Below are 26939 nucleotides of genomic sequence, written 5' to 3'. Positions count from 1 at the left end.
TGATGATACTAAGTACTGGTGAGGATGAAAGGCAACTCGAACTCTTACACACTGGTGGTAGAAATGTAAAATGGTACAACCTTTTTGGAAGACAATTTGTCCGTTTCCTCAAAACTTATGCATACATCTACACATGATACAACCATTCCACTCCTAGATATTTACCCAAGAATAAAAGGTTGTGCATGAATCTTCATATCAGCTTTGTTTTATTAGCCCAAAACCAGAAAAAAAAAACTGGAAACAACCCAAATATCCAACAAGAAAATAAATGGAAAGGAAATTGTGGGATATACATACAATGGAAAAGTACTCAGCAATAAAAAGGAATGAACCATTGATACACACTACAACAAAGATGAATCTCAAAACAATTATTCTGTGTGAAAGAAGCCAGACAAAAAAAGAATACATCTTGTTCGGTTCAATTTATATAAAACTCTGAAAAATGCAAAATGATCTACAGTTACATAAAGCATATGAGTGGTTTCTTGGTTGGGAGATGACAAGTGTGAAGGTGAAACTACAAAGTGACACTAGCAAACTTTTGGATATGAAGGATATGTTCATTATCTTGATTATGGAAAGGATTTCATAACTATATACATATGTCAAAGCTCGTCAAACCATGCATTTTAATACATACTGTTTAGTGCATGTCAATTATACCTCAGTAATGCTGCTTAAAAATAGAATAAATAAATTCTAAATTGCCATAATAAAATACCATACAGATCCATTAGACCCTTTTTTTAATGTAAGATAATGGAATCTTGGTGACCTTATTTTTACTATAGCTTGAAACATACTACTGTTTTATCATCCTAGAAATTATTTCAATTATTCCCCATAATGCTAAAAAAAAAGCTAAATAAGAAACAAAAGAATGATGGAATCACCTGAAGAATGATGCAATAGTTAAATAAATAACAACTACTATATCAACCTTCAGTTTTCTTACTGCAGTGCCCAAATTACTACATCTTTTTTTGTATCATCTCTTAAGAGGATATGACAATATCCTAGATGAATTTTCTCAAACTCAAAAAATCAGTGAGTTACTGGTATATTCTTAAGTATACAATTTAATGATTTTTAGTAAATTTACAAAGCAACCATCAGAACAATCCAATTTTAGGACATTTTCATCAACCCAAAACAGATACCTGATTTCCAATTATAGTCACTCAAGTGTATATTTTTAAGGACTAAAAGGAAATATTATCTTCTCATCCAGTCAGTCATTAAAGAGAATGGATTTCATTCCACAATAATATGGGACAAGAACTTTGACTATCCATTTTGCTAAAAGAATGTGTGTTAATTTTTTTTTTACTTTTTATGATGTTTGTGTACCATCACTTTTACACAACTTGCTACAGTTTTTAAGTAAATAAATACTATAGGCAGGTACATATACAAAGGTATTGTGAAGAAAGGAGATGATGTAGAAATGATTAATTAATTGGATTGGTCATTCTAACTGGTGTTTATAAATCTAAAAATGAGAACCTTTTATAATTATAGGGTAAAAGAGATAGTGGTCCTCTCTTCAATCAAATTACAAGGCATCAAAGTTTTCAAAAGTATTTAATTTTGACAACGCAAATGCAAAAAAATAAGATAATAAGCTTGAACTTATTACTGATGTATTTGCATTTTGATGATACAAATGCAAGCAGAACCAGAAGCAGTGATAAGGTAGAACCTACTAAAGATGTATTTGAAATCTGGACTAGGTATTTACAAGATGGATACATTCCATGTTCATGCATGACCATTGATCAGTGGTTAGTTGCACTCAAAGGATGTCGTCAATTTGGGGTATATATATCTTCTAAACCAAGAACATATGGAATAAAAATTTGATGGTGCTATGTCTAAATCTCTACTAAATTTTCTAATAAAGTTTTTTTCCACTATTCATTTATTCTTACATCTGCAAAATTATTCATAAAATAACTTAAAATTACAAAAAAAACTAAAAAGGGTCCATTAGACATGGATGATAAAAGAGGATGACTATTTTTCCTGATAAAAAAAGGGTTAGAAACAAATGAAATTCCACAGAGCATTATGCTAGAAGAAAATCAGAGGCCATGCCCACCTATGCCCATACATAATTTCCCTTAGCCTCAAAAGTACTGTTTCCTAGATTTTAGAAATTATTTGAGTAGTGACTTCTACTACTATGTGCTTTGTGTTTAAAGCAACATTTCTCAAACTTTTCTTACCATAATTAGTAAATATTCTTTACATGAAAACCCACTACAAATGTGTATACATATGCACATATAACTGAACAATACTTACATTTCTTTTTGTTTCACAAAACAATACTTACATTTACAATGTACAATGCCCTTGTCTAGTTTATTTTGTTTTACTCCATTTTGTAAAATATTGGACAAAATCCACAATCTGAAAACACTAATAATATAGCCTTTCAACATATCATTTTTAAACTTTGAGAGTTAAGATGGTACTGGATAAATTATCTGTAACAAGTAAATAAAACCCACCAAGACTAGTAGGCAAGCTCAACAAACAGATGAAGTAGTAGAGCCACCATGAGGTTACACACATTAACTTCAAGCAAATGAGAGGATAACGGAAACAACTAACTCAGAAAGAACGGCAGCTTCATGGAAAAGTTACCACAGAGTTCCAAGAAATACCCTCCTGCTGCTGACTCTTTTGCTGGGAAACCAGAGCTGTCCAAATGTCTTACAACTGGAACGACTACTATCTCACTAGCAAGTTCAAGCTATTGAATCTTTCTTCCTCTTCTCTGGGATGAAGAGGTGAAAACAGTAGAATGAAGTAAACATTATTGCTTCTGCTTCCCTTACTTTCAATTCTTTCTAAATTAATTTTGAGGTAAAACTCAAAGCAAGAGACCTAAAGGTTGAATGAATTTTCTCTAAATCTAAAAACAGTTAATCACTCCTTGGAAGAATATTTTTAAAAGATTTAGAAAGTGGCAATCCCTCAAGTCCTGATGTTACTCATCATAAACTATCAAAGCAGACACACTGCATGCTTATAACACAAGGTAAACGAGAGGACAGGAGAGACTAAGCTAGTAACAAAAATATAAAGTGCCATCTACACTGGGTAAGGAGGTTAAAAGAAAGTAGAAGGTGATGAATGGTGGGATTCTATTTTGTTTTCATATTCATTAGCCCCAGAAAGGGTAAGATAATTTGGGGGCTTGATGGGATAGGCAAGATGCTGACTTAAATGAAAAAATAAAATTTTTGAAGACCCCCCAAAAAGGACAAAGCAATCATAATAAGAAATCTAAAGAAGCATAATCATTGTACAATACATGGCTCAACTGAAAATAATATTTACGTATTTACCATGGAAATAGTGAACACTGATTTAATTTTAAAACTGTAATATAACTGTATTGGGAAATAATAGGAGAAGTGAAATAAGAATAGGGAAGGAGTTTTAGAGGGCTAAATCTTCATCTCTCAATTAGGATGTCAAGAGGCAGGTCTAAAACTGGAAATCAAGAAACTGCAGTATAACTGTATGATTTAGAAATATACAGATAAATAGGACAACAAAAATTAAGATGTAGAAGCTGGGCAGAGTCAAAACTGGTCCTCTGATCCACATTTTACCATCTTATTGATAATTTTCCTTTCAGAAATATTACTCCCTTCAAATATTTTTCATAAACCAAAAAGTGATTAACTATCCCTTCTGAACATAAGTAGGACATATGTAGTCAAAAAAGTTACTGGTACTATCTTGGAACCAGAGGGGAGAGACTATTAGAAATTGGAGTAAGCACCAAAGAAGAAGAGTGAGAAATGGTGAAAGAAACTGAATCCTGGTCAGATCACTGGAGCCCTGCATCAAGTCTCACTTGAAGCTAGTCCTTCCCTTTCCTTATTGGCCAATAAAGTTCACTTATTATTTAAGGCAAAAAAAAAAAAAAAAAAAAAAAAAGATTAACCAACCATGTTCATTCTGCTTTCCCAAAGCATAGCCAGTTGTTTTCCAGACCCAACAATCACAATTCTTTTAACCAAAGCAGGATCTAATTCCCGACCCGTGCTTATTTCTATTGCTCTTATTTTTTTCAAATCTAAGTCTGCACATCCTTCTGAAATCAGTATGACCAAATATGATGGAGAATTTATTTTTATGACTAAATTGACAAGACTTGGTATTACAGAAACATGACACAGGATCCCATCCTCAGGGCCAACTCTTATCAGGCAACTGTACACCTAGCATAGTGTACAGCCAGAGCAGATCATTTTTCATCACACCTGCTCCTTTATACAACAAAATTACTTTCTGTAATAATCATGAAATGAAAAATAATAACAATGCAGAAAAGACACAAATTTTTTCTTCTATTGGATTTTGTACACATTATACCACTAAAAATTTTTAAATAAAAATAAAATTAATACAACAAAAGAGGAAAAAGTAACAGACAAAAATACCCATTAATTATACTAATTTAATTTTTGAAAACAGGAAAATATTTGTAAGTACATAAAAGATTGTCACATCATAGTTTCTGTTTTGAGTTTTACTTATGCAAATTTGTCAGTGAATTCATTAAAGTTGATCTTCCTTGTATATTCATGTTCAATAGGGAAAAAGCCAGATTTTTCAATTTATCTTTGCTCATAATAAATTGAAGAATATTTTTTGTTAATTTTAATTTCGAGTTTCTTTCTTTAAGCAACAGGTATCCAAATAGCTAGAAAATATCTTAATGATAATAAGTTTGATAGTCTCATAAAATAGCTATTTCACAATAAATTCCAGAAATTGCAATTAATGTTCATGTCTTTGTTTCTTTAGGATTTTTTCTAGCAACTTTCAGGCGTCACATAGTCGAAAAGCTTTAAACAAAAATAAATACTCCAAGAACTTAAGTTCTATTTCTTCATCTCTACAATCACTAGACTATCAGTTCACTTCAAATCTACCACTTAAACTCAGAAATATTTAATACCACGGGGGAACTGGAAAGAGAAATTTTGCCAGAAAGGAGTCAGAAGGATTTAAAATCTGACAAACTTACTCTTGAGTGAGGCTAAATGTAGGTGGGTTCGTTGGCGGTGGCGGGGCGTGGTGATGTTCTGGGGCTGACTATAAAACTGGGAGTTCTCTGATTACACTTCTGTATACAACACAATATTATTCAGGAACAAAGAATAAAGATGTGCTCATTGGAAGCTTACTTATATACTATGAAATCAAAAGTAATAACAGCAATTGTTTAGAACTTGAACCAAAAGAAGATGTTTTCCGGAAGGAGTATTTGAAAACCAACATTGTTTAGAACTGCTAGTACATGCTGATTAAAAAAAAAACAAACAATAAAACAGACTGACTTTTAATTGGTTTTATTTTATTATTTTTTTTAATTCTCTACAGATAATGCAACCCTTGTTGCCTGCATCTGGCTGGGACGGACCATTCCTACCACCCCACCCTGCTACACCTCTGCTATCAGGGCACCAACCCAAAAGCTACCTAAGCTCCAACCCAAAAGCTTGTGAGTCACAATGCCCAACTCAGTCCTATTTTCCTCATGGGGGAAAAAAATGGAGGCTGAAAACTTGGCTCATACTTAGAGCAGAATAATTTTTTAAGTTACAGGATTTTAAAAATATACGAATTTTAAAATGTACACATGAACTCAAAATTAGGTAAACAAAAGCTATTCAACCAACTGCCCCTTGAAATAGTGAAATGGGCTTATTTCTATAGGATTTATCAATGACCTATCTTTTTTGTTAATTAATTTTTATTGGAGTATAGTTGTTTTAAAATGTTGTGTTAGTTTCTGCTGTACAGCAAAGTGAATCAGCTGTATGTATACATATATCTCCTCTTTTTTGGATTTCCTTCCCATTTAGGTCACCAAAGAGCACTGAGTAGAGTTCCCTGTGCTATAAAGTAGGTTCTCATTAGTTGTCTATTTTATACATAGTAGTGTATATATGTCAATCCCAATCTCCCAATTCATCCCACCCCCTCTTCCCCCTCCCACGGTATCCATATGTCCATTCTCTGCGTCTGTGTCTCTATTTCTTAGAGCAGAATAATTTTGTTTTCATTTTTTTGAGAATAAAATAAGCAAAGTTGCTACATAAACTCATTGCCTTTAAATATACTATCTGAAATTAAAACAATCTAAAAGCATAATAAAAATAAAGCTCATTCAGATTTTGAAAGCTCTGTAAATGGAATGGCCTTGGCCATAAGGTACAGCAGAGAAAAAGTATCCTAAGAGACTAAAAATCTAGTCTTAGCTTTGCACTACCCAGAGATGTGACTATGAGTACAGAAGCGTTTTCTTCTTTGGTCTCTACTGTAATGAACTCATGACAGTTCACTCTCCCATAAAAGAGGAGAGCTGCTAAGGATTTTTCCCAGTTCTTGCAGCCTCTTTAGAAACATATTTTTTTTAATATTTGATAAATAACTGAACTTAAAGCAACTCACACAACTGTCTTGCCCCAGAGAACCCTTCCCCTTAGTCTCCCTTATCACATTTAAATGGCAATTTTGTACCTCAGATATAACCCTGGGAGCAACTTTTTTGTAACCCTGCACACGACATCCAATCCATCAAAAATTCTCTATTTTATGCTATCAAAATTATATTCATAATTTGACCACTTTCTCAGCAACTACACTGTTACCATCTTAGTATAAGCCACTACCATCTTAACTAAGACAGTTGCAAGTTTTCTTGTTTTCTCTCCACCATCCATTCTCCTATAACAGACCTTTCTAAATGTAAGTCATATGACACACCTTTGTTCAAAATTCTATGACTTCTCGTGTTCTTCACAGTAAAATCCCAAGTCTTGACCATCACCTAAAAAATAAACCCTACATGGTCTAACTGGGCCCAGCCTGCCTTCTTATATAAAAACCTGCTACCACTCTGACCTCATCTCCTGCTATTCCCCAATTCACGCTACTCCAGGCACTGGGCTCCTTTCTCATCCTCATACACATGCCCATCTCAGGGCCACTGCACTTAGAGTTCCTCTGCCTATCCCCATTATATCACATGATTAGCTTCTTTGTTTAATTCATGTCTGTTCAAATATCATCCTACAAAAGATTCCACCCCGACCTATGTAAAAACAGCACTCTACACCAATCACTACATATCCCTTTATCCTAAGGTATTTTTCTTTGGAAGACAAATACCACAGGATAAAGTATTTTGATACTGCCATCTAATAAATTCATCAGTATATTTATATTGTTCATTTCATCCCAATATAATGTAAGCTTCATGACAGTAGGTGCTTTCTCTGTTTTGCTCACTGTTGTTTTTTTAGTACCTAGAAGAGTAACTGACACACAGGAGGTGCTTCATAATCGAATGAGTGATAATCAAATGAATAACAAAAGTAAAAAAAAAGCTGCTAAGTAATCAATTATTTTCTCAATTAACATGAGCTAAATACTGTGAGGTTTCGTTTCCCAACAGAGACAATTACATATAGATATACAGAGTCAATTGAATTTTATAGCGATTTGGGAGGAACTGAGCAAATTCCAATAATAAACGGAACTTCCTATTTTAGGGTCCTGCAGAAATCTGAATTAAAACTATATTTCATTGTCATAATTTATAGTTATAATTTTATTACTAAACTAAATAATTTAGTTTATTTAGTGCTGATTTTCTGAGATTAATTTTGGATTATACATATTTTTAAATTAATACTATGATTGAATACTTTTAAAGTCCTTACTACAAACGACTATTCTGGAATCAACTGCATAATTACATTTCCTCAGTGACCCTGTAATCTCGTGAGCATTTACTCTAGACTAAACAGCCTCATTCAGCTGCCCTGTGTCTGACGGTCGATGAAAGAAGCTTGTTTGACAACTGCTTCAAGCAGAAACATATTTTTTTCTATGACTGTAAAAAAAGATTTAAAACTTACCAGACTAGCACCAGACTAGAAGATTAAGCAAAAGATTCATGATAGATGTGAGTTGATTTCTTTCTAATTCAAATGCCAACAAAAACAGATACTAAAGACATTTTGCTGTCATAGCTATAAAAAAAGTTAATTTAGTAATACTTTCGTAATTACGACAAAGTATATATCATATATTATATACACATACATATTGCATTTTTTGTGAGTTTTGTACTTCTCCATATTCTTTGATTTTCTGGTGCCCCTGAGAATTTTTCCAAAACTAATGTATAAACTTAAGTGTACAGGATTAAAAACAAAACAAACATAAAACAAAACAAACACCTTTTCTCCATTCTTAGACAATCCATGTATAATAAGTCAATAGGTAAAGCCTTTGACCAAAAAACAGAAATTCTACAACATGATTTTAAAAAAATACTTCAACATGATAAGAAAAATCACTTAATCAACCAACATGATACTTAATGATGAAACACTTGAAGGATTCACCAAAAAAAAAAAACAAAATGAGACACAAGAAACTGCAATTATCAAAACTGTATAACACCAAGTTAAGAAGTTCTAGCCAAATGCAATAAAATATGAAACTGAAATCAGAGACAGAGCATTTAAAAGAAAAAAACTGTTTTTTCAGGTGACTGGCTTCCAGATAAAACCCCAGATAGTCACCTTAAAAAACAAAATTATCAGTAAAACAGCTATATACAAAATGAAAATATATTTAACCAAGAACAAGTAAGAAAGCATAATGAAAACAATTTTATAATAACAGCATCATAAGTACGATGTAACAAAAATTAATTTCCAAGAAATGTGTCAGATATACGAAAACTTAATAAATTTTAAAAGTCCACTCTTTCCGTATCAGTTTATAAGTTTAAAGCAATTCCAAATAAAATACCCAAAAAAGGGGTGTTTGGTTATATCTAGGGGGTAACAGGGATGGCCGTGTCTTAGTTGTTAAGGTGTTTTGGTTTGCTTTGTTTGATTACTTGTTTCATAATATTCTATAATGAAAATTTTCAAATGTACAGAAAACTTGAAAGAACTGTAGGGTGCTTTGTTGCTTTGGCCAACAAAGTTTACTTGGAAGAACATATGTATAAAAATGCTAATAACACTTTGAAAAAGATAAGTAGCAAAGGAAGACTTGCCCCACTCTGGTAGGCAGAATTCTGGGATGGCCCCCAAGATTCCCACCCCCTTGTGTGCAGCCCTGCATGATTTTGTCCTCATGGATATGATGGATTTCAATCCTTAGATTATATCACAAGAGGGGTTTTGCAGATGTAATTAAGATCTCAAATTGGTTGATTATAAGTTAATAAAAAGGGAAATTATCTAAGTGGGCCAAACTTAAACAAGTAGGACCCCTTAAAGAAGGAAGAGATTCAAAGAGATTTTCTCCTGTTAGCACTGAAGAAGATGGAAGCCACTGTGAGTTCTACACTGGCAAGAAACCTAATTCTACCAATAATACGAATGAGCTTGAAAGACAGCCAGCCCCCCAGACCTCGCTTACATGGACCCACAGCACCTGCTGACACTTTGATCACAGCCACATGCAATCTGAATATACGATCCAAGTAACCCATGCCCAGACTCATAATCCACAGACACTGATAATAAATGAGATAAAATGGATGTTGTTTTAAGCCACTTAAATCTGTGGTAATTTGATACACAGCAATAGAAAATAAATACACAACTTAATACTAAAACATATCATGAATTTAAATGCATAATAATGTGATATGGTTAAAAAACGGAAACATAGATTTTTGGAAAAGAAAGGTCAGTGGACCAAAAGCCCTAGTATGTTCATCTAAAACATCAACGGAAAAAAGAAGGACTACTGAATAAATTATTCTGGGCCAATTGATTTACTAGTTGAAAAAAACAGAGTAAAGATTCTTTTATAGCTCCTTACAAATAAATAAATTCCAGATGGATTAAGTGATTACATGTAAATATCAAAGTTACCTAAAAATTAGAATATAAATAAATATATATAATGTTTTGTGTTGGTTTAGGACTTCTTAAGTAGAAGAGCAATGGAAAATTAGCAGGACATCATTAATATATTTTACTGCTCAAAGACTAAATCTACTTCACATAAAGCAACCCAAGTGTCCCTCAACAGATGAATGGATAAAGATGTGGTGTGTTTATACACACACACACACACATACACACACACACACACTGGAATGTTACTCAACCATAAAAAAGAATGAAATCCTGCCATTTGCAACAACGTGGATGAACCTAGAGAGTATTATGCTTAGTGAAATAAGTCAGACAGAGAAAGACAAAAACTCTGTTATTATTTATATGTGGAATCTAAAAAATAAAACAAATGAATGTACATAACAAAACAGAAACAGACTCACAGATATAGAAAACAAACTAGTGGTTACAAATAGGGAGAGGGAAGAGGAAGGGGCAAGATAGGGGTAAAGGTTTAAGAGGTGCAAGCTACTATGTATAAAATAGAAAAGGAACAAGGATACACTGTACAGCAAAGGGAAACATAGCCATTATTTTGTAATAACTTTAAAGGGAAGATAGTCTATAAATATACTGAATCACTATACTGTAACCTGAAACTAATATAATATTGTAAATCAACTACATTACAATTAAAACAAAAATAGGCACAAAGTCAATCATGACCATAAAAAGTCAAAAAAGAAAAACATAAGATATCAAATGTTAATGGTCTTACTATATGGCTAACATATAAATAAGGAAAAATGCTACTCCAATAGAAAAGGGAATAAGGGGCATAAACAGACAATTCATGCATAGGGAGGAAAAGAGGGAAAGAAATTACTGAGGGGACTGTGCCACAATTGTAAAGGTGCCTCCTAAGGAAATGGAACAGCACATGCAATGGCACAAAAATTTGTGAGACACCATGAGGTTCTTAAGAAACACCAAGTATGAGAGGACCAGGACATATGGCTACAAAGGTAGATAGGGGACAGATTATGCAGATAATGATGAGCCACTGAAGAATATTAATAATAGACAGACATGCCCAGATTGATATATTAGAAAGTTTTCTCTGGCAACAATGAGGAAGACTTAAGGAGGGAGACTCAGAGAGTGTTACAACAAAAAATTTTTTAGTATATGTTTCATACCTCATCTCAAATTCTTCACATATAAAGTTCCAATTTATCAATTTTTAAGAGCAAAAGAATGATCACGAAAAGTATCTCCAGGGTTGGCATAAACCTTCCAGACTTCAGAAAATACTACAAAGCTACAGTAATCAAAACAGCATGGTATTGGCACAAAAACAGACATATAGATCAATGGAACAGAATAGAGGGCCCAGAAATAAACCCACACACCTATGGCCAATTAATCTGCAACAAAAATGGCAAGAATATACAATGGAGAAAAGACAGTCTCTTAAGCAAGTGGTGTTGGGAAACCTAGACAGCTAAATGTAAATCAATGAGATTATAACACTCCCTCAAACTATATACAAAAATAAACTCAAAATGGTTTAAAGACCTAAATGTAAGACATGACACCATAAAAATCCTAGAAGAGAACGTAGACAAAATATTATTGACACAAATCATGGCAGTATTTTCTTAGATCAGTCTCCCAAAGCAAAAGAAATAAGCAAAAATAAACAAATGGGATGTAATCAAACTTAAAAGCTTTTGCACAGTAAAGGAAATCATAAACAAAAGACAACCTACAGAATGGGAGAACATATTTGCAAATGATGCAACTAACAAGGGGTTAATATCCAAAATATACAAACAGCTCACACAACTCATTATCAAAAAAACAAACAACCTAATCAAAAAACAGACAGAAGACCTAAAGAGACATTTCTCCAAAGACATACAGATGGCCAACAGTCACATGAAAAGATGCTCAACATTGCTAATTATTAGAGAAATGCAAATCAAAATCACAATGAGGTATCACCTCACACAGGCCAGAATAACTATCATCAGAAAAGTCTACAAATAATAAATGCTGGAGAGGGTGTGGAGAAAAGGGAACCCTCCTACACTGTTGGTTGGAATGTAAGTTGGTGCAGCCACCATGGAAAATAATATGGAGTTTCCTTAAAAAACTAAAAATAGAGCTACCATATGATCCAGCAATCCCACTCCTAAGCATCTATCTGCACACACAATGGAATATTACTCAGCCATAAAAAAGAATGAAATATTGCCATTTGTAGCAACATGGATGGACCTAGAGAATATCATGCTAAGGTGAAATAAGTCAGACAAAGACAAATATTATATGATATTACTTATATGTGGAATCTAAAAAATAATACAAATGAATCTATAGACAAAACAGAAACAGACTCACAGACATAGAAAACATATTATGGTTACCAAAGGAGAAGGGGGGGAAGGATAAATTAGGAATATGGGATTAACAGGTACAAACTACTATACATAAAATGGATAAGCAACAAGGATTTACTCTACAGCACAGGGAATTATATTTGATATCTTATAATAACCTATAACAGAAAATAATCTGAAAAAATACTTATATATAACTGAATCACTTTGCTGTACACCTAAAACTAATGGAAGGAAGGAAGGGAGGGAGGGAAAGAATCTCCAGGGTTACTGTGAAGGTGGATCTTCTATTTTAGGGGAACTATATCCTATCCTATTCCCTCAAGAATGAACATTTTAATTGTTTTGCCAATAACAGTAATGGATTTGTAACAGGTCAGTTACTTCTGTTCAGCAATTTGATTTTTATCAGTGTAGTCTACAGCCACACAAGAAAACAAAATTGATAAGTGCTGATGAAGATCAAATAAGAAACTTCCTTCTAATTATCATCAGGTTCTACTATTATTACAACCACAATTTTTTTCACAAGTGATTTCATAATAATAGCTAAATAATCTTATCAACTGGTTAGGAAGGACTCTAGATAGTAAATTATCACAGTTTAAGTCTATTTTTTAAAGCTCTCATAGTTGATAGCACAGGACTTACATCAGTTATGTTAACAGGAGAGACAGAAATGAATGTGTGCACTTGGCTACAACACTCTACCACAAAGAAACATACAAAAATGTTCTACAGAAATGAAGATTAAAATTTTATTCTACAGAAATCTGGTAGCAAATGGTTTCATTTAAATTCACAAATAAGTAAAAGTGAAAAATATACATCTTACTTAAAGATTATAGCTTATAACAGTTTTTCCTTATTTCTGGAATAGGTTCATGAATGAAAAGTTCATATTAAATAAATCACATATTTTTAAAACAGTAGTGATATTTGACTAAATAATTTGAAATTGATGAATAAAATTGATAATCCTTATAATTTATATTAGTTAAGGGAAATACCCTTCTTTGGGTGGGAAGTAGTAAAATATTAACTAGAAAGCCAGTTGGTTATTAAAAAGACACTCTCACAATGCCAATCAATGAGACTTTACTAAACTAACCACTAAAGCTGCAGCCTGGGGAATTTCAATTAGCAGTTAAGTTTTCTCAATGCTTGCTCCCACTGGCACAGAATTAATAAAACATGTTTACATATTGCCTTGAGCAAACCAGAAGAGTACCACCAGTGCAATTTGAACTATAATTATATATTCATAATACCCTCCTGAATGAGAAATTCTCATTTATTCTTCGTCTACTTCTAAAGTTTAACTAACTTTAGAAAAGATTCCAGTAAAAATCACCTAAAATTTCATGGCAATGTACTTCCAATTTTGTCCTTTACCTAAGTTATACATGAGGACAAAAAAGTAGTTCTTTGGAGACACAATGCCTCCTAAGACCTTATGCCACATACTCCCAAAAATATAATTAAAATTATTTTGAAAGTGCCTGCATTCATAGTTTTGCACCAACTAAAGTGAAGCTACAAAATGTAGTATTCTTAACTTCTTCATGTCATACAGATTTCAAAGCAAATATAAGAAAATGGAAATAAGGTAATTTATTCTCTATTTGCCTCTAGAGAAACTGAACTTGTTTCCTCTGTAGGATAAAATAACATAAAATGGAAAATTTGTCTTAACAGGAAAAGAAAAGAGAGAGGAGTAGAAGCTAGAGTTTTATGGGAAGGGGGAGAGACCGTGGTAAAAAGATTAACTGGGGCTTATTAGATGTAATCTTCTAACAAAAATATGGACAACTCTTAGAACAGATGTGTAACTACTATACCTTAAGTCAACTAAAGTTTATATTCCTCTACCTTAAGAGTAGCACCTTTGTAGATAGCAAATTATTCTTTGAAAAGTCACTTCACAGAGTAACTTCTTCAGTTTCTTTCTAAATGTTTCTGAAAACTAGATTATGTAAAAATACATTTTTAAATCTAAAGTAATTCTAAAAAGGAAGAAAGCAATATAGCTTCAAATAATAATTCCAGAAAAGAAAATGAACTAGTAAAGTAAGAAATCAATTTAGGATTTATTTTGGCAAATGTTTAAGTATGAAGTCATAACATGTCACCAAAGAGACCACCTGAGCTAATTCATCCTGGCTCCCAAAATGAAACTGTCTGTGTAGAATTCAATCCCTTACGGGACTTCCCTTATGGCACAGTGGTTAAGACTCTGCACTCCCAACGCAGGGGGCCCAGGTTCGATCCCTGGTCAGGGAACTGGATCCCACATGCACGCCGCAACTAGGAGTTCACATGCCACAGCTGGGGAGCCCACCTGTCGCAACTAAGACCCGGGCAACAAAATAAACAAATAAATAAAATATTATTAAAACAAAAAAGAATTCAATCCCTTTCTTAAGATACAAGGCTGATGAGAAGGAAGGTGTGAGACACATTCTATTTTGATAGATACTTCTACATCAAGAAAAAGTCAATGTTTCTTTAGCAATTCTGACATCACTATTGATGATCTAGAAATTCTTCCACTACTTAGCCACAGAAGCTAAAAGAAACTTATAATCAAGGTCCATTGCTTGAAATACATACAAACTTGTAATCAGAACAATTTGTCTTCTTAACTGTTGTGGATACAGAATATATTGTACAGTCTTTGTTGAGAGAGACAAAAGTATACTTCTAGAATTCTGGAACTAACTATACTTTAAATAGTCAATAATTAAAGAAAGCCCCCCAACCACTAAAACAAAACAAAATAAAACCATGATCCAGTATCCTTTATTTAGGTTCAAATAAGATTTTAGATATGAAAAATTTGGGAAAAGTACAAACACTATAGTTATACCTTATCTAAATTGCTCTTACCCTACATTTTTTTTTAATAAATTTACTTACTTACTTACTTATTTACTTATTTATTTATTTTTGGTTGTGTTGGGTCTTCATTGCTGTGTGTGGGCCTTCTCTAGTTGCGGCGAGCAGGGGCTACTCTTCGTTGCGGTGCACAGGCTTCTCATTGCAGTGGCTTCTCTTGTTGTGGATCACAGGCTCTAGGCGCACGGGCTTCAGTAGTTGTGGCTCACGGGCTCAGTAGCTGTGGAATGCAGGCTCAGTAGTTGTGGCTCGCGGGCTCTAGAGCACAGGCTCAGTAGCTGTGGCACACAGGCTTAGCTGTTCCACGGCATGTGAGATCTTCCCAGACCAGGGCTCAAACCCGTGTCTCCTGCACTGGCAGGTGGATTCTTAACCACTGTGCCACCAGGGAAGCCCTACCCTACATTTTAAAATTCAAACCACAACAGTAAAGATAGAAGTAAAACAAAAAGGGCTCCAAACAATCAAAAGTTTTGCCAAAGCTTATTCAATTTTAAAATTTTACTCAAAACAAGAAAAAAAGAAAAACAGTCAATCAAGCTACTCTATTTTACAGAGACTTCTAACAGGGTTAGCTAAATATTAACATACAAATATACAGCAGCACCACCACCACAGCAGATTAAAAGAGGAAGATGAAGAGGATATTCCATTGAGTAGACCAAATAAAAATCAGCAAAAACTGAACATGCATGAGGAAATGAACTATTAAAAAAACAGCCAGGACTCAGCTTCTGGGGTAGGGCAAAGGTTGGGCGCCACTAGAGGAGGAGTAAAAAACCTACTGCCACCCTCCCCAACCCTGTACTGACACAGAATAAAGCCTTCAATCACTGAGGCAAGGCAGGAGACCCACTATTACCTAAACTAACATAATGATGCGAAGCAGAGGTTGAAAGAAGGGCAGGAAACTGTCTTATACCCAACACCTCCCATCCCCACCACCACAAGACAGAGCTCACCTGTGGGGTTGGGAGAGGATAGCAAACTCAACTGCATCCTTAAGTAGGAGACAGAAGTTGTTTGCCTCTGGGGAAGAGAAAGGTACACTGAGACAGCACCACCCTGAGGCTCTGGCACACTGACCTCCTAAAACAAAAATCAGAACAGGAGAACTAAGAAACCCCCTTGCTCCTACCACAAGACTTATTCCAAGTAAAAAGCAAGAGGAGTCTATTGCTGAGGAGGGACACTGAGAGAGAGAACCCCTTTCTGGCTCAAGCTTGCAGAGTCTGCTGAAAGCTGAGGGTGGAGCAAGAAGACTAAGAAAAACCCTCCAGCACTCCAGGCCTCATACTAGGTACAAAGTGGCAACAGATCATGGCTGGAAGAATCTGAAGCCTGTGATACACAGATGGTAACTTGAGCAACAACAACCAAACTGAGATCAAACTACAGACTTGATACTCAACTCCCTACACTAATGGCCTAACAGAAAAAGGGACATAAATATTTCTGGCCATAAATATTATTTACCTCAGTCTCTACTGTTCTGTTGTACAATATTCAAACAAAATTACAATAAACACAAGAAAGCAGGAAAAACAAATCCACTATTAAGGTATAAAATAGTCAATAGAATCAGACCCAGAGATGTTAGAACAATCAAAGAGGCACCTGAAAATAACATGATTACTAAGCTGAAGGATCTAGTGGAAAAAGTGGATAATATGTACAAATAGACAGGGAATTTCAACAAAAAGATGGAAATTACAAAAAGGAGTGAAATGGAAATGCTAGAAATGACAACTGCAATATCAGAAAGAATTCCTTTGATGAGCTTATCAGCAAAAGGGACACAGAAGAAGAATAAGTGAACTGTAAGGAAAGGACAAGAAGAATTATCCAAACTTTTGAAACACAAAACTCAAGAAAAGATTGAAAAACACAAAATAGAGCATCCAAGAACTATAAAACAACATCAGAAGGTCTTACCTATGTGAAATCAGAGTCTCAGAATGAAAACATAGAGAAAATGGGGCAGAAGAAATCTGTGAAGAGATACTGGTTGAGTTATTTACAAAATAAAAACAAATTACAGTCCCAAGATTTCAGAGAAACTTTTAAAGCTCAGAGAAACTATATCTTCATATATAATGTCACGTTATTGTAGAAAACATACAGTAAAATCTTGCTTTTGTAATCCAGTCTGGCAATTTCTGCCTATTATTTGGAGTATTTAGACCTGTTCTATCAAACATGGTAGCCACTAACTATATGTGGTTATTTAAATTAAACTGAATAAAATTTAATACACAATTCTTCAGTTACACTAGGCATATTCAAGTGCTCAGTAGAAGCATGCAACTGGTGGCTACTATACTGAAAAGCACAGACAAAGAATATTCCCATTTCAGAAAGCTTTACTGGATAGTGCTTGTTTAGAACAATGTAATTACTGATACAGTTAAGATTAAATCTACCACAATGTTATTTCTTTCCTAATTATACCATTTCTTTATTTTTTACCTCTCTTTTCCTGCCCTCCTTTTCATTAATGGAATATTTTTAATGATCTCATTATTTACTCTGCTACTTGCTTACTGTCCGTCCCTCTTTGTTTTACAATTTTAGTTGTTGCTCTAGGATTTATACTAAATATCTCCAAATGCTATTAGACCTCTTCATGCATAGTGTAGGAACAGTACAACAGCCAAGTTTTTCCCTCTTCCTATCCTTTGTAGTAACTGTTGTACAGTTTATTTTTGTGTTCTTATTATTCATGGCCATTTCCATAGCCTTTCAAATGTAACTTTTTAAACAAATTTATTTATTTTATTTCTTTATTTTTGGCTGTGTTGGGTCTTCGTTGCTGTGCGTGGGCTTTCTCTAGTTGTGGCGAGTGGGGGCTACTCTTCATTGCAGTGCATGGGCTTCTCACTGCGGTGGCTTCTCTTGCTGGGGAGCACAGGCTCTGGGTGTGTGGGCTTCAGTAGTTGTGGCTCGCAGGCTCTAGAGCAAAAGCTCAGTAGTTGTGGTGCACAGGCTTAGTTGCTCCGTGGGATCTTCCCGGACCAGGGCTTGAACCCGTGTCCCCTGCATTGGCAGGTGGATTCTTAACCACTGTGCCACCAGGGAAGCCATCAAACGTAATTTTAATGAAAATATTATTAGAAAAAGCAACTGTAACAGAGGAGTACTTTAAACACTCTGTCTTCACTAATATTAAAAATAAAGATTTTAAGAAAATTTATTTTAAAGATACTGAATTCTGGCCCTTGCTAACCCAGTAAGAAATATGAAATCAATGTCTATATCACTTATAACTTTTTACATAAAACCCGATATTGTCTGTCTTTTCAAGCTTCAATTTTAACATCTAGGCCAATTATTTGATAAATTTGTTATCTAAAACTCAAAAGGGGTTTTAGGTTTTGTTTCACTTCCCCATGGCTTCATGCTTGGAGGCTGCAAAACTTTTAAGAGAATACAAAACTAAAGAAAATCTTAAGATCTACCAAAGAGCAGATAAGTGAATTATCTATCATTTTTTTTTTGAAGGTTGATTTTAATGAACGAAAATCTCTGTATAAAAGCATTTAAACTTTATCAAATGCTTTAAAAATACACACACAGATCCAAGTCCAATACAGAATCTTCTGAACATTATCATTTTTCACCTCAGCATAACATGTAGAGGGATTTCTGGATAAAACTTTACATGTGAAAAAAGACCCATAGTCTTACACATGCACACACACACAAGAGCACACAATCACAATCAGGAAGAACTAAAGTATATGGTAAGAATGCAAACAGGATGGGAATGAATTTCTTGTAAAGCTTATATAAAAGAACGCTACATGAGTAAAAGAACTTTCTATACCAAGAGAAGATGCAGAGAGGGGAAAGAGAAAGCAGAGGTTAGTCTAACTCAATAAATAGTTTGAGAAGGTCATTCAAGAACAATGAATTTGGGGAGTTACAGATAATCCCTAGTTTTCACCACCTCAAATTCTGTGAATCTGATAACTGATGATGCTTTGAAAGTGTCTATGTTTTCATTTTTTTGTAGGTCTTGATTTGTTCATCATTATTTAGGTGTGGTTTGTCCCTTTTGGTGTTAATTCCTCAGTTCTCGCTCAGTGTTATATCCAATTCACCAGAAGAGCCACAGTAAGAAACGGTGGCAAGCACAGAGGACTGCAAGGGTGGCAGTCACGGATGGCAGTTAATAAGAGCCAGACGGCCTGGGTTTGCATTTCAGTGTCACTAGCTGCTAGCTGCCTGTTACTCAGCAAGCTCCTCGGCCACTCTGTCTCCACTTCCTCACCTTCAATTAGGGATCATTATTACCTACTTCATATAGGGCTATTGAGAGGATTTAAACAAGATAATCCATTTAAAGAATTTATCACACTGCCTGACACAACTAAATGTGCAATAAATGTTACCTAAAATTACTATTAGTCATAGAATTACAGGGGAATCCCAAGAAGAATTTTCTTCTTTCTCCGTATTTCTCTTTAATGAGGTTTTCAGGGGCAAAAAAAGGTTGAGGATCTAGTCTTATGAATATAGATGTTTGCTTTTATGTTAGAAAAAAAAATTACATGGCTCCATATCACAAAATTTAACATCTTTCCATTAAACATCACACAATCCTCATCATCATTATGCCCTACGCACACCCTAAATGATGTGGAGTTTCTATTGATATTCAACAACAATAGGGTCCAGAAATTTTAAATAAGAAATAGTTGCAGAAATGCATGTTGGGCAGTAATCTGTGGGTGCCCTAAGAGCCTGGGCCAACACAGATGCCTGCGATTCTGCCTCCAAGGCCTGGACACAGTCAGATGGGTCAGGTTCCTGCAGCCCTTCAAAGCTCCATTTGCGACCCCCTTCAAGAGGGGAGTTCCCAATAGGTGAAAGCAGCAGCAGCCACTGAGGATGGAATGCCCCACACCTACTTCAGTATGATATGATAGCTATCATTGGTTTCTGCTTTCATTGTGTCCAGAATAAAACAGGCTTCTTCCTGAAAGTTCTGTATCATCTCATCACTAATGAGCACGTGGATTCCTGTTGGCCCCTGCTTGTAGATCTGGCTGATCTGGCAAGGGGAAATGCTGAAAAGCTGAGCAATTTTTTCTGTCAGTTCAACAGCTGTCAGTTCTTCTAGGTAGATGGCATGGTAAACGTTTGAGTCTCCATCCTCGTGCTTCTGCTGCTGTTGCTGCTGCTGCTGTTGCTGCTGCTCCCTCAGCTGCAAGGACTCCTGACAAACGTAAATGGTTAGCCTTGGGCGCACCATCCGGCCTTTTAATGCATTAAAAAGTCTGATTCCATCTGCAGGGCCACAGATTTGAATCACATCATCTCTAGTTAGTTTCAATAAATCTGCCCCTGAGAAGTTTGTAAAAAGCCTTGTGAACGTGGAAAAACGGTTTCGATGCAACCACTGCTGAGCCTCCTGAGGTGTGGTTGTTGGCAAGAGGTTATCTGTGACTGGAGGGGGTGGCTCTGGCTGGTGATTTGGTGAACCATTTCCTTCCCCAAGAGAAAAACTGCTATGGGAACTGTTGAAGCCAGGTGATGGGGAATTATTGACATATGTGATCTCGGGCCATGGAGAACACTCTGTGAGTATAGTTGTCTCATAGGAAGGTTGATATTTCTCCTTCTCATGAGGCATTCGTTTCTCCATTTTCTCCCTATCTGTTTTTTGTTTTCTGTCTGCACCTTTGGGCTTGAAGACTTTGATCTGGCAGCTGGCTGAGTGTAAGTGCTCAGTATATTCCCCGTTCCCATTCTCCTTGAAGGTATCGATTTGTACTCGAAATGGCACTCCCTTGTCTCCACCATGTTTCCTCATAGTGAACTCTGTGCTAATACAATGCACCTGAATAAACACAGATGTCCTCTTTGCAGGGTCCCACAGGAACTCCACTGTATTTAGTTGGTTTGGATTAGCCCTAGGATCGATTATACCCACAGACATTGGGATATCTATGTCAAGAATTCTATCTCCAGGTCGGTTCCACCTCCAGCCCTCCAGCTGCTGATGTTCAGTGTATTGTAGCCGTCTGTCATGGAACACGACACGGAATATACTCTTCACCAACTTGCCATTAATTTCTGGAAGTTCTCCAAGTTTCCTATTGTCTAGCATTCGGATTTCATAAGACTGGCCTTGATTGAGATATGTCAGGGTTTCATCATGGAGTTTCACTGCTGGAGAGGTGGCAGCACAAAGCACGTATTGAAAAGGGAGGATTTTATTCTCATTATCTGGAGGCAAACTTGACTCTTCTTGCTTAAAAATGGGCAATGCTAGGACATCACTCATGCTATAGGCACCAGCACCCAGTTCCTGGCCGATCCCGGATAGACTAGCATCAAAGTCCTGCACCAGCCCGGATTCAATCACCTCATCGGCCAGAGGCAGGTTCAGAGCCCAGGCCATCCTGGCTCCTTCCTTGCCCCAGGAGACACCGTTTCTTGTACAAAGGCGAGCAGTGTGATTCTACCCAACGGGGGCAAGACTGCAAGACTGTAGAAAACTCCAAACCAAGATCTCCCCCGCAGTACTCACCAGCCGCCCCCAAGCCCCCCCCCCCGCACTGCCCACACAACTGATCTCCCGCACCCTTGTCTCCTCGCTCTTGGCTGCCCTGACTTCCAAAATCCCTACCCCCACCCCCACCCCCGCCTAGCTCTCTGGAGCCGCGTGAGGGTCCTTTGGCTTCACTCTTCCAGACTGCCCAAAGGCAACCCTGGACTCCTCACACTCCCACTCTTTGGGCTCTCCCCTTGAACTCGTGGTGGTCACTCGCTGCTTTCCAAACAAACCAGAAGCAGCGACCCGCTACCTACCCTGCGCGCCCACGCCGCTTTCGCACCTTTTTCCCCGCCCCTTTCTGCGGGAAACTCCCCTCCCTCCCGGGAACCAGTCTCCCTTTCCCCTCCAGTCCTCGCTTCCGGTCAGTCCCAAAATCACTTCCCTATCTATCATTTTAACAGTAATTTGACCTTGGAGCCTCCATATTCATATGTAAAATACTACACTTTATGTTCAAGATTGCAGTTTCGGTTTTGAAGATGCCTGTAGCTTTTATTATCTGTTTCATCTACCTTATTTTTGCTGTTGGGGCCTCTTTTTAAATTACTTTTTTATTACTTGGTTTCACCGTATCCATTACTTTCTTTTCACATTGTACTTTTTTTAAAATTTTTAAATTGAATTTTATTTATTTTTTTATACAGCAGGTTCTTCTTAGTCATCAATTTTACACACATGTCAATCCCAATTGCCCACTACCATTCCCACCACACCGTGGCTTTCCCCCCATGTTGTTCATACATTTGTTCTCTACATCTGTGTCTCAACTTCTGCCCTACAAACTGGTTCATCTGTACCATTTTTCTAGGTTCCACATACATGCGTTAATATACGATATTTGTTTTTCTATTTCTGACTTACTTCACTCTGTATGACAGTCTCTAGATCCATCCACATCTCAACAAATGACTCAATTTCGTTCCTTTTTATGGCTGAGTAATATTCCATTGTATATATGTACCACATCTTCTTTATCCATTCGTCTGTCGATGGGCATTTAGGTTGCTTCCATGACCTGGCTATTGTAAACAGTGTTGCAATGAACATTGGGGTGCATGTGTCTTTTAGAATTATGGTTTTCTCTGGGTATATGCCCAGTAGTGGGATTGATGGATCATAAGGTAATTCTGTTTTTAGTTTTTTGAGGAACCTCCATACTGTTATCCATAGTGGCTGTATCAATTTACATTCCCACCAACAGTGCAAGAAGGTTTCCTTTTCTTCACACCCTCTCCAGCATTTGTTGTTTGTAGACTTTCTGATGAAGCCCATTTTAACTGGTGTGAGGTGATACCTCATTGTAGTTTTGATTTGCATTTCTCTAACAATTAGTGATGTTGAGCAGCTTTTCATGTGCTTCTGGGCCATCTGTACGTCTTCTTTGGAGAAATGTCTATTTAGGTCTTCTGCCCATTTTTGGATTGGGTTGTTTGTTTCTTTAATATTGAGCTGCATGAGCTGTTTATATATTTTGGAGATTAATCCTTTCTCTGCTGATTCATTTGCAAATGTTTTCTCCCATTCTGAGGGTTGTCTTTTCATCTTGTTTATGGTTTCCTTTGCTGTGCAAAAGCTTTGAAGTTTCATTAGGTCCCTTTTATTTATTTTTGTTTTTATTCCATTACTCTAGGCCATGGATCAAAAAAGATCTTGCTGTGATTTATGTCAAAGAGTGTTCTTCCTATGTTTTCCTCTAAGAGTTTTATAGTGTCTGGTCTTACATTTAGGTCTCGAATCCATTTTGAGTTTATTTTTGTGTATGGTGTTAGGGAGTGTTCTAATTTCATTCTTTTACATGTAGCTGTCCAGTTTTCCCAGCACCACTTATTGAAGAGACTGTCTTTTCTCCATTGTATATCCTTACCTCCTTTGTCATAGATTAGTCGACCATAGGTGCGTAGGTTTATCTCTGGGCTTTCTGTCTTGTTCCATTGATCTATGTTTCTGTTTTTGTGCCAGTACCATATTGCCTTGATTACTGTAGCTTTGTAGTATAGTCTAAAATCATGGAGTCTCATTCCTCCAGCTCCATTTTTTTCCCTCAAGACTGCTTTGGCTATTCAGGGTCTTTTGTGTCTCCAAACAAATGATAAGATTTTTGGTTCTAGTTCTGTAAAAAATGCCATGGGTAATTTGATAGGAATTGCATTGAATCTGTAGATTGCTTTCGGTAGTATAGTCATTTTCACAATATTGATTCTTCCAATCCAAGAACATGGTATATCTCTCCATCTGTTGGTATCATCTTTAATTTCTTTCATCAGTGTCTTATAGTTTTCTGCATACAGGTCTTTGGTTTCCCTAGGTAGGTTTATTCCTAGGTGTTCTATTCTTTTTGTTGCAAGGGTAAATGGGAGTGTTTCCTTAATTTCTCTTTCAGATTTTTAATCATTAGTGTACAGGAATGCAAGAGATTTCTGTGCATTAATTTTGTATCCTGCAACTTTACCAAATTCATTGATTAGCTCTAGTAGTTTTCTGGTGGCATTTTTAGGATTCACTATGGATAGTATCATGTCATCTGAAAACAGTGACAGTTTTACTTCTTCTTTTCCAATTTGTATTCCTTTTATTTCTTTTTCCTCTCTGATTGCCGAGGCTAGGACTTCCAAAACTATGTTGAATAATAGTGGTGAGAGTGGACATCCTTGTGTTGTTCCTGATCTTAGAGGAAATACTTTCAGTTGTTCACCATTGAGAATGATGTTTCCTGTGGGTTTGTTGTATATGGCCTCTATTAAGTTGAGGTAGGTTCCCTCTATGCCCACTTTATGGAGAGTTTTTATCATAAATGGGTGTTGAATTTTGTCAAAAGCTTTTTCTGCATCTATTGAGATGATCATATGGTTTTTATTCTTCAATTTCTTAATATGGTGTATCACATTGATTGATTTGTGTATATTGAAGAATCTTTGCATCCCTAGGATAAATCCCACTTGATCATGGTGTATGATCCTTTTAATGTGTTGTTGGACTCTGTTTGCTAGTATTTTGTTGAGGATTTTTACATCTATATTCATCAGTGATATTGGTCTGTAATTTTCTTTTTTTGTAGTATCTTGGTCTGGTTTTGGTATCAGGGTGACGGTGGCTTTGTAGAATGAGTTTAGGAGAATTCCTTCCTCTGAAATATTTTGGAAGAGTTTGAGAAGGATGGGTGTCAGCTCTTCTCTAAATGTTTGATAGAATTCACCTGTGAAGCCATCTGGTCCTGGACTTTTGTTTGTTGGAAGATTTTTCATCACAGTTTCAATTTCATTACTTGTGATTGGTCTGTTCATATTTTCTGTTTCTTCCTGGTTCAGTCTTGGAAGGTTATTCCTTTCTAAGAATTTGTCCATTTCTTCCAGGTTGTCCATTTTGTTGGCATAGAGTTGCTTGTAGTACTCTCTTAGGATGCTTTGTATTTCTGCGGTGTCTGTTGTAACTTCTCCTTTTTCATTTCTAATTCTATTGATTTGAGTCCTCTCCCTTTTTTTCTTGATGAGTCTGGCTAATGGTTTATCAATTTTGTTTATCTTCTCAAAGAACCAGCTTTTACTTTTATTGATCATTGCTATTGTTCACTTATTTCTGCTCTGATCTTTATGATTTCTTTCCTTCTGCTAACTTTGGGTTTTGTTTGTTCTTCTTTCTCTAGTTCCTTTAGGTGTAAGGGTAGATTGTTTATTTGAGATTTTTCTTGTTTCTTGAGGTAGGCTTGTATAGCTATAAACTTCCCTCTTAGGGGGCTTCCCTGGTGGCGCAGTGGTTGAGAATCTGCCTGCCAATGCAAGGGACACGGGTTCGAGCCCTGGTCTGGGAAGATCCCACATGCCATGGAACAACTGGGCCCGTGAGCCACAATTACTGAGCCTGCGCGTCTGGAGCCTGTGCTCCGCAACAAGAGAGGCTGCGATAATGAGAGGCCCATGCACCGCGATGAAGAGTAGCCCCCACTTGCCACAACTAGAGAAAGCCCTTGTACAGACACGAAGACCCAACAAAGCCATAAATTAATTAATTAATTAATTAATTTTTTAAAAAAAACTTCCCTCTTAGAACTACTTTTGCTGCATCCCATAGGTTTTGGATCGTCATGTCTTTTTTTTTTTTTTTTAATGTCTGAAACATTTATATTAACATATTTCCATACATATTTCCATACAAATACAAATATAAGATTTTTAGAAATTTCATGTAATGTCTGAAACATTTATATTAACATATTTCCATACATATTTCCATACAAATACAAATATAAGGTTTTTAGAAATTTTATGTAATGTCTGAAACATTTATATTAACATATTTCCATACAAATAACCCAATGAAAGTTTAGTATTAGTTGTTTTGTTTGTTTTTTTATACTGCAGGTTCTTATTAGGCATCAGTTTTATACACATCCGTGTATACATGTCAATCCCAATCGCCCAATTCAGCACACCACCATCCCCACCTCATCGCAGTTTTCCCCCCTTGGTGTCCATATGTCCATTCTCTACAAATGTGTCTCAACTTCTGCCCTGCAAACTGGCTCATCTGTACCATTTTTCTAGGTTCCACATACATGCATTAATATACGATATTTGTTTTTCTCTTTCTGACTTACTTCACTCTGTATGACAGTCTCTAGATCCATCCACGTCTCAACAAATGACTCAATTTCGTTCCTTTTTATGGCTGAGTAATATTCCATTGTATATATGTACCACAACTTCTTTATCCATTCGTCTGTTGATGGGCATTTAGGTTGCGTCCATGACCTGGCTATTGTAAATAGTGCTGCAATGAACATTCGGGTGCACGTGTCTTTTTGAATTACGGTTTTCTCTGGGTATATGCCCAGTAGTGGGATTGCTGGGTCATATGGTAATTCTATTTTTAGTTTTTTAAGGAACCTCCATATTGTTCTCCATAGTGGCTGTATCAATTTACATTCCCACCAACAGTGCAAGAGGGTTCCCTTTTCTCCACACCCTCTCCAGCATTTGTTGTTTGTAGATTTTCTGATGATGCCCATTCTAACAGGAGTGAGGTGATACCTCATTGTAGTTTTGATTTGCATTTCTCTAATAATTAGTGATGTTGAGCATCTTTTCATGTGCTTCGTGGCCGTCTGTATGTCTTCTTTGGAGAAATGTCTATTTAGGTCTTCTGCCCATTTTTGGATTG

General features: G+C 36.0%; 2 protein-coding genes across 5 annotated transcripts in view; both read right to left on the bottom strand.

Moving 5' to 3' along the window:
• Positions 1–26939, bottom strand: part of MNAT1 (MNAT1 component of CDK activating kinase) — a 219282-nt gene that overhangs the window by 65123 nt on the left and 127220 nt on the right. The window lies entirely within an intron of this gene.
• LOC130707677 (alpha-globin transcription factor CP2-like) lies at positions 18686–22134 on the bottom strand. 3 transcript variants are annotated; one of them, XM_057543966.1, is made up of 2 exons: positions 22040–22102; positions 18686–21708 (listed from the first exon to the last, which is right to left on the bottom strand). In XM_057543966.1, the coding sequence occupies exon 2, from the start codon at positions 21627–21629 to the stop codon at positions 20130–20132; it is 1500 nt and encodes a 499-aa protein (XP_057399949.1). In that variant the 5' UTR covers positions 21630–21708; positions 22040–22102; the 3' UTR covers positions 18686–20129. The 3 variants fall into 3 exon arrangements, with proteins under 3 accessions (XP_057399949.1, XP_057399947.1, XP_057399948.1); XM_057543964.1 differs by having other exon boundaries at positions 18687–21716; positions 22040–22134; XM_057543965.1 differs by having other exon boundaries at positions 18687–21689; positions 22040–22116.

Source organism: Balaenoptera acutorostrata, chromosome 3 (genome assembly GCF_949987535.1).
Source record: "Balaenoptera acutorostrata chromosome 3, mBalAcu1.1, whole genome shotgun sequence".
NCBI lineage: Eukaryota > Metazoa > Chordata > Mammalia > Artiodactyla > Balaenopteridae > Balaenoptera > Balaenoptera acutorostrata.
The sequence above is the reverse complement of the archived record's forward strand: the minus strand, read 5'-3'. Positions and strand labels throughout refer to the sequence as shown.

Coding starts and splice junctions, on each gene's coding strand:
- LOC130707677 (XM_057543964.1), bottom strand. CDS start 21,629: ATGGCCTGGGCTCTGAACCTGCCTCTGGCCGATGAGGTGATTGAATCC.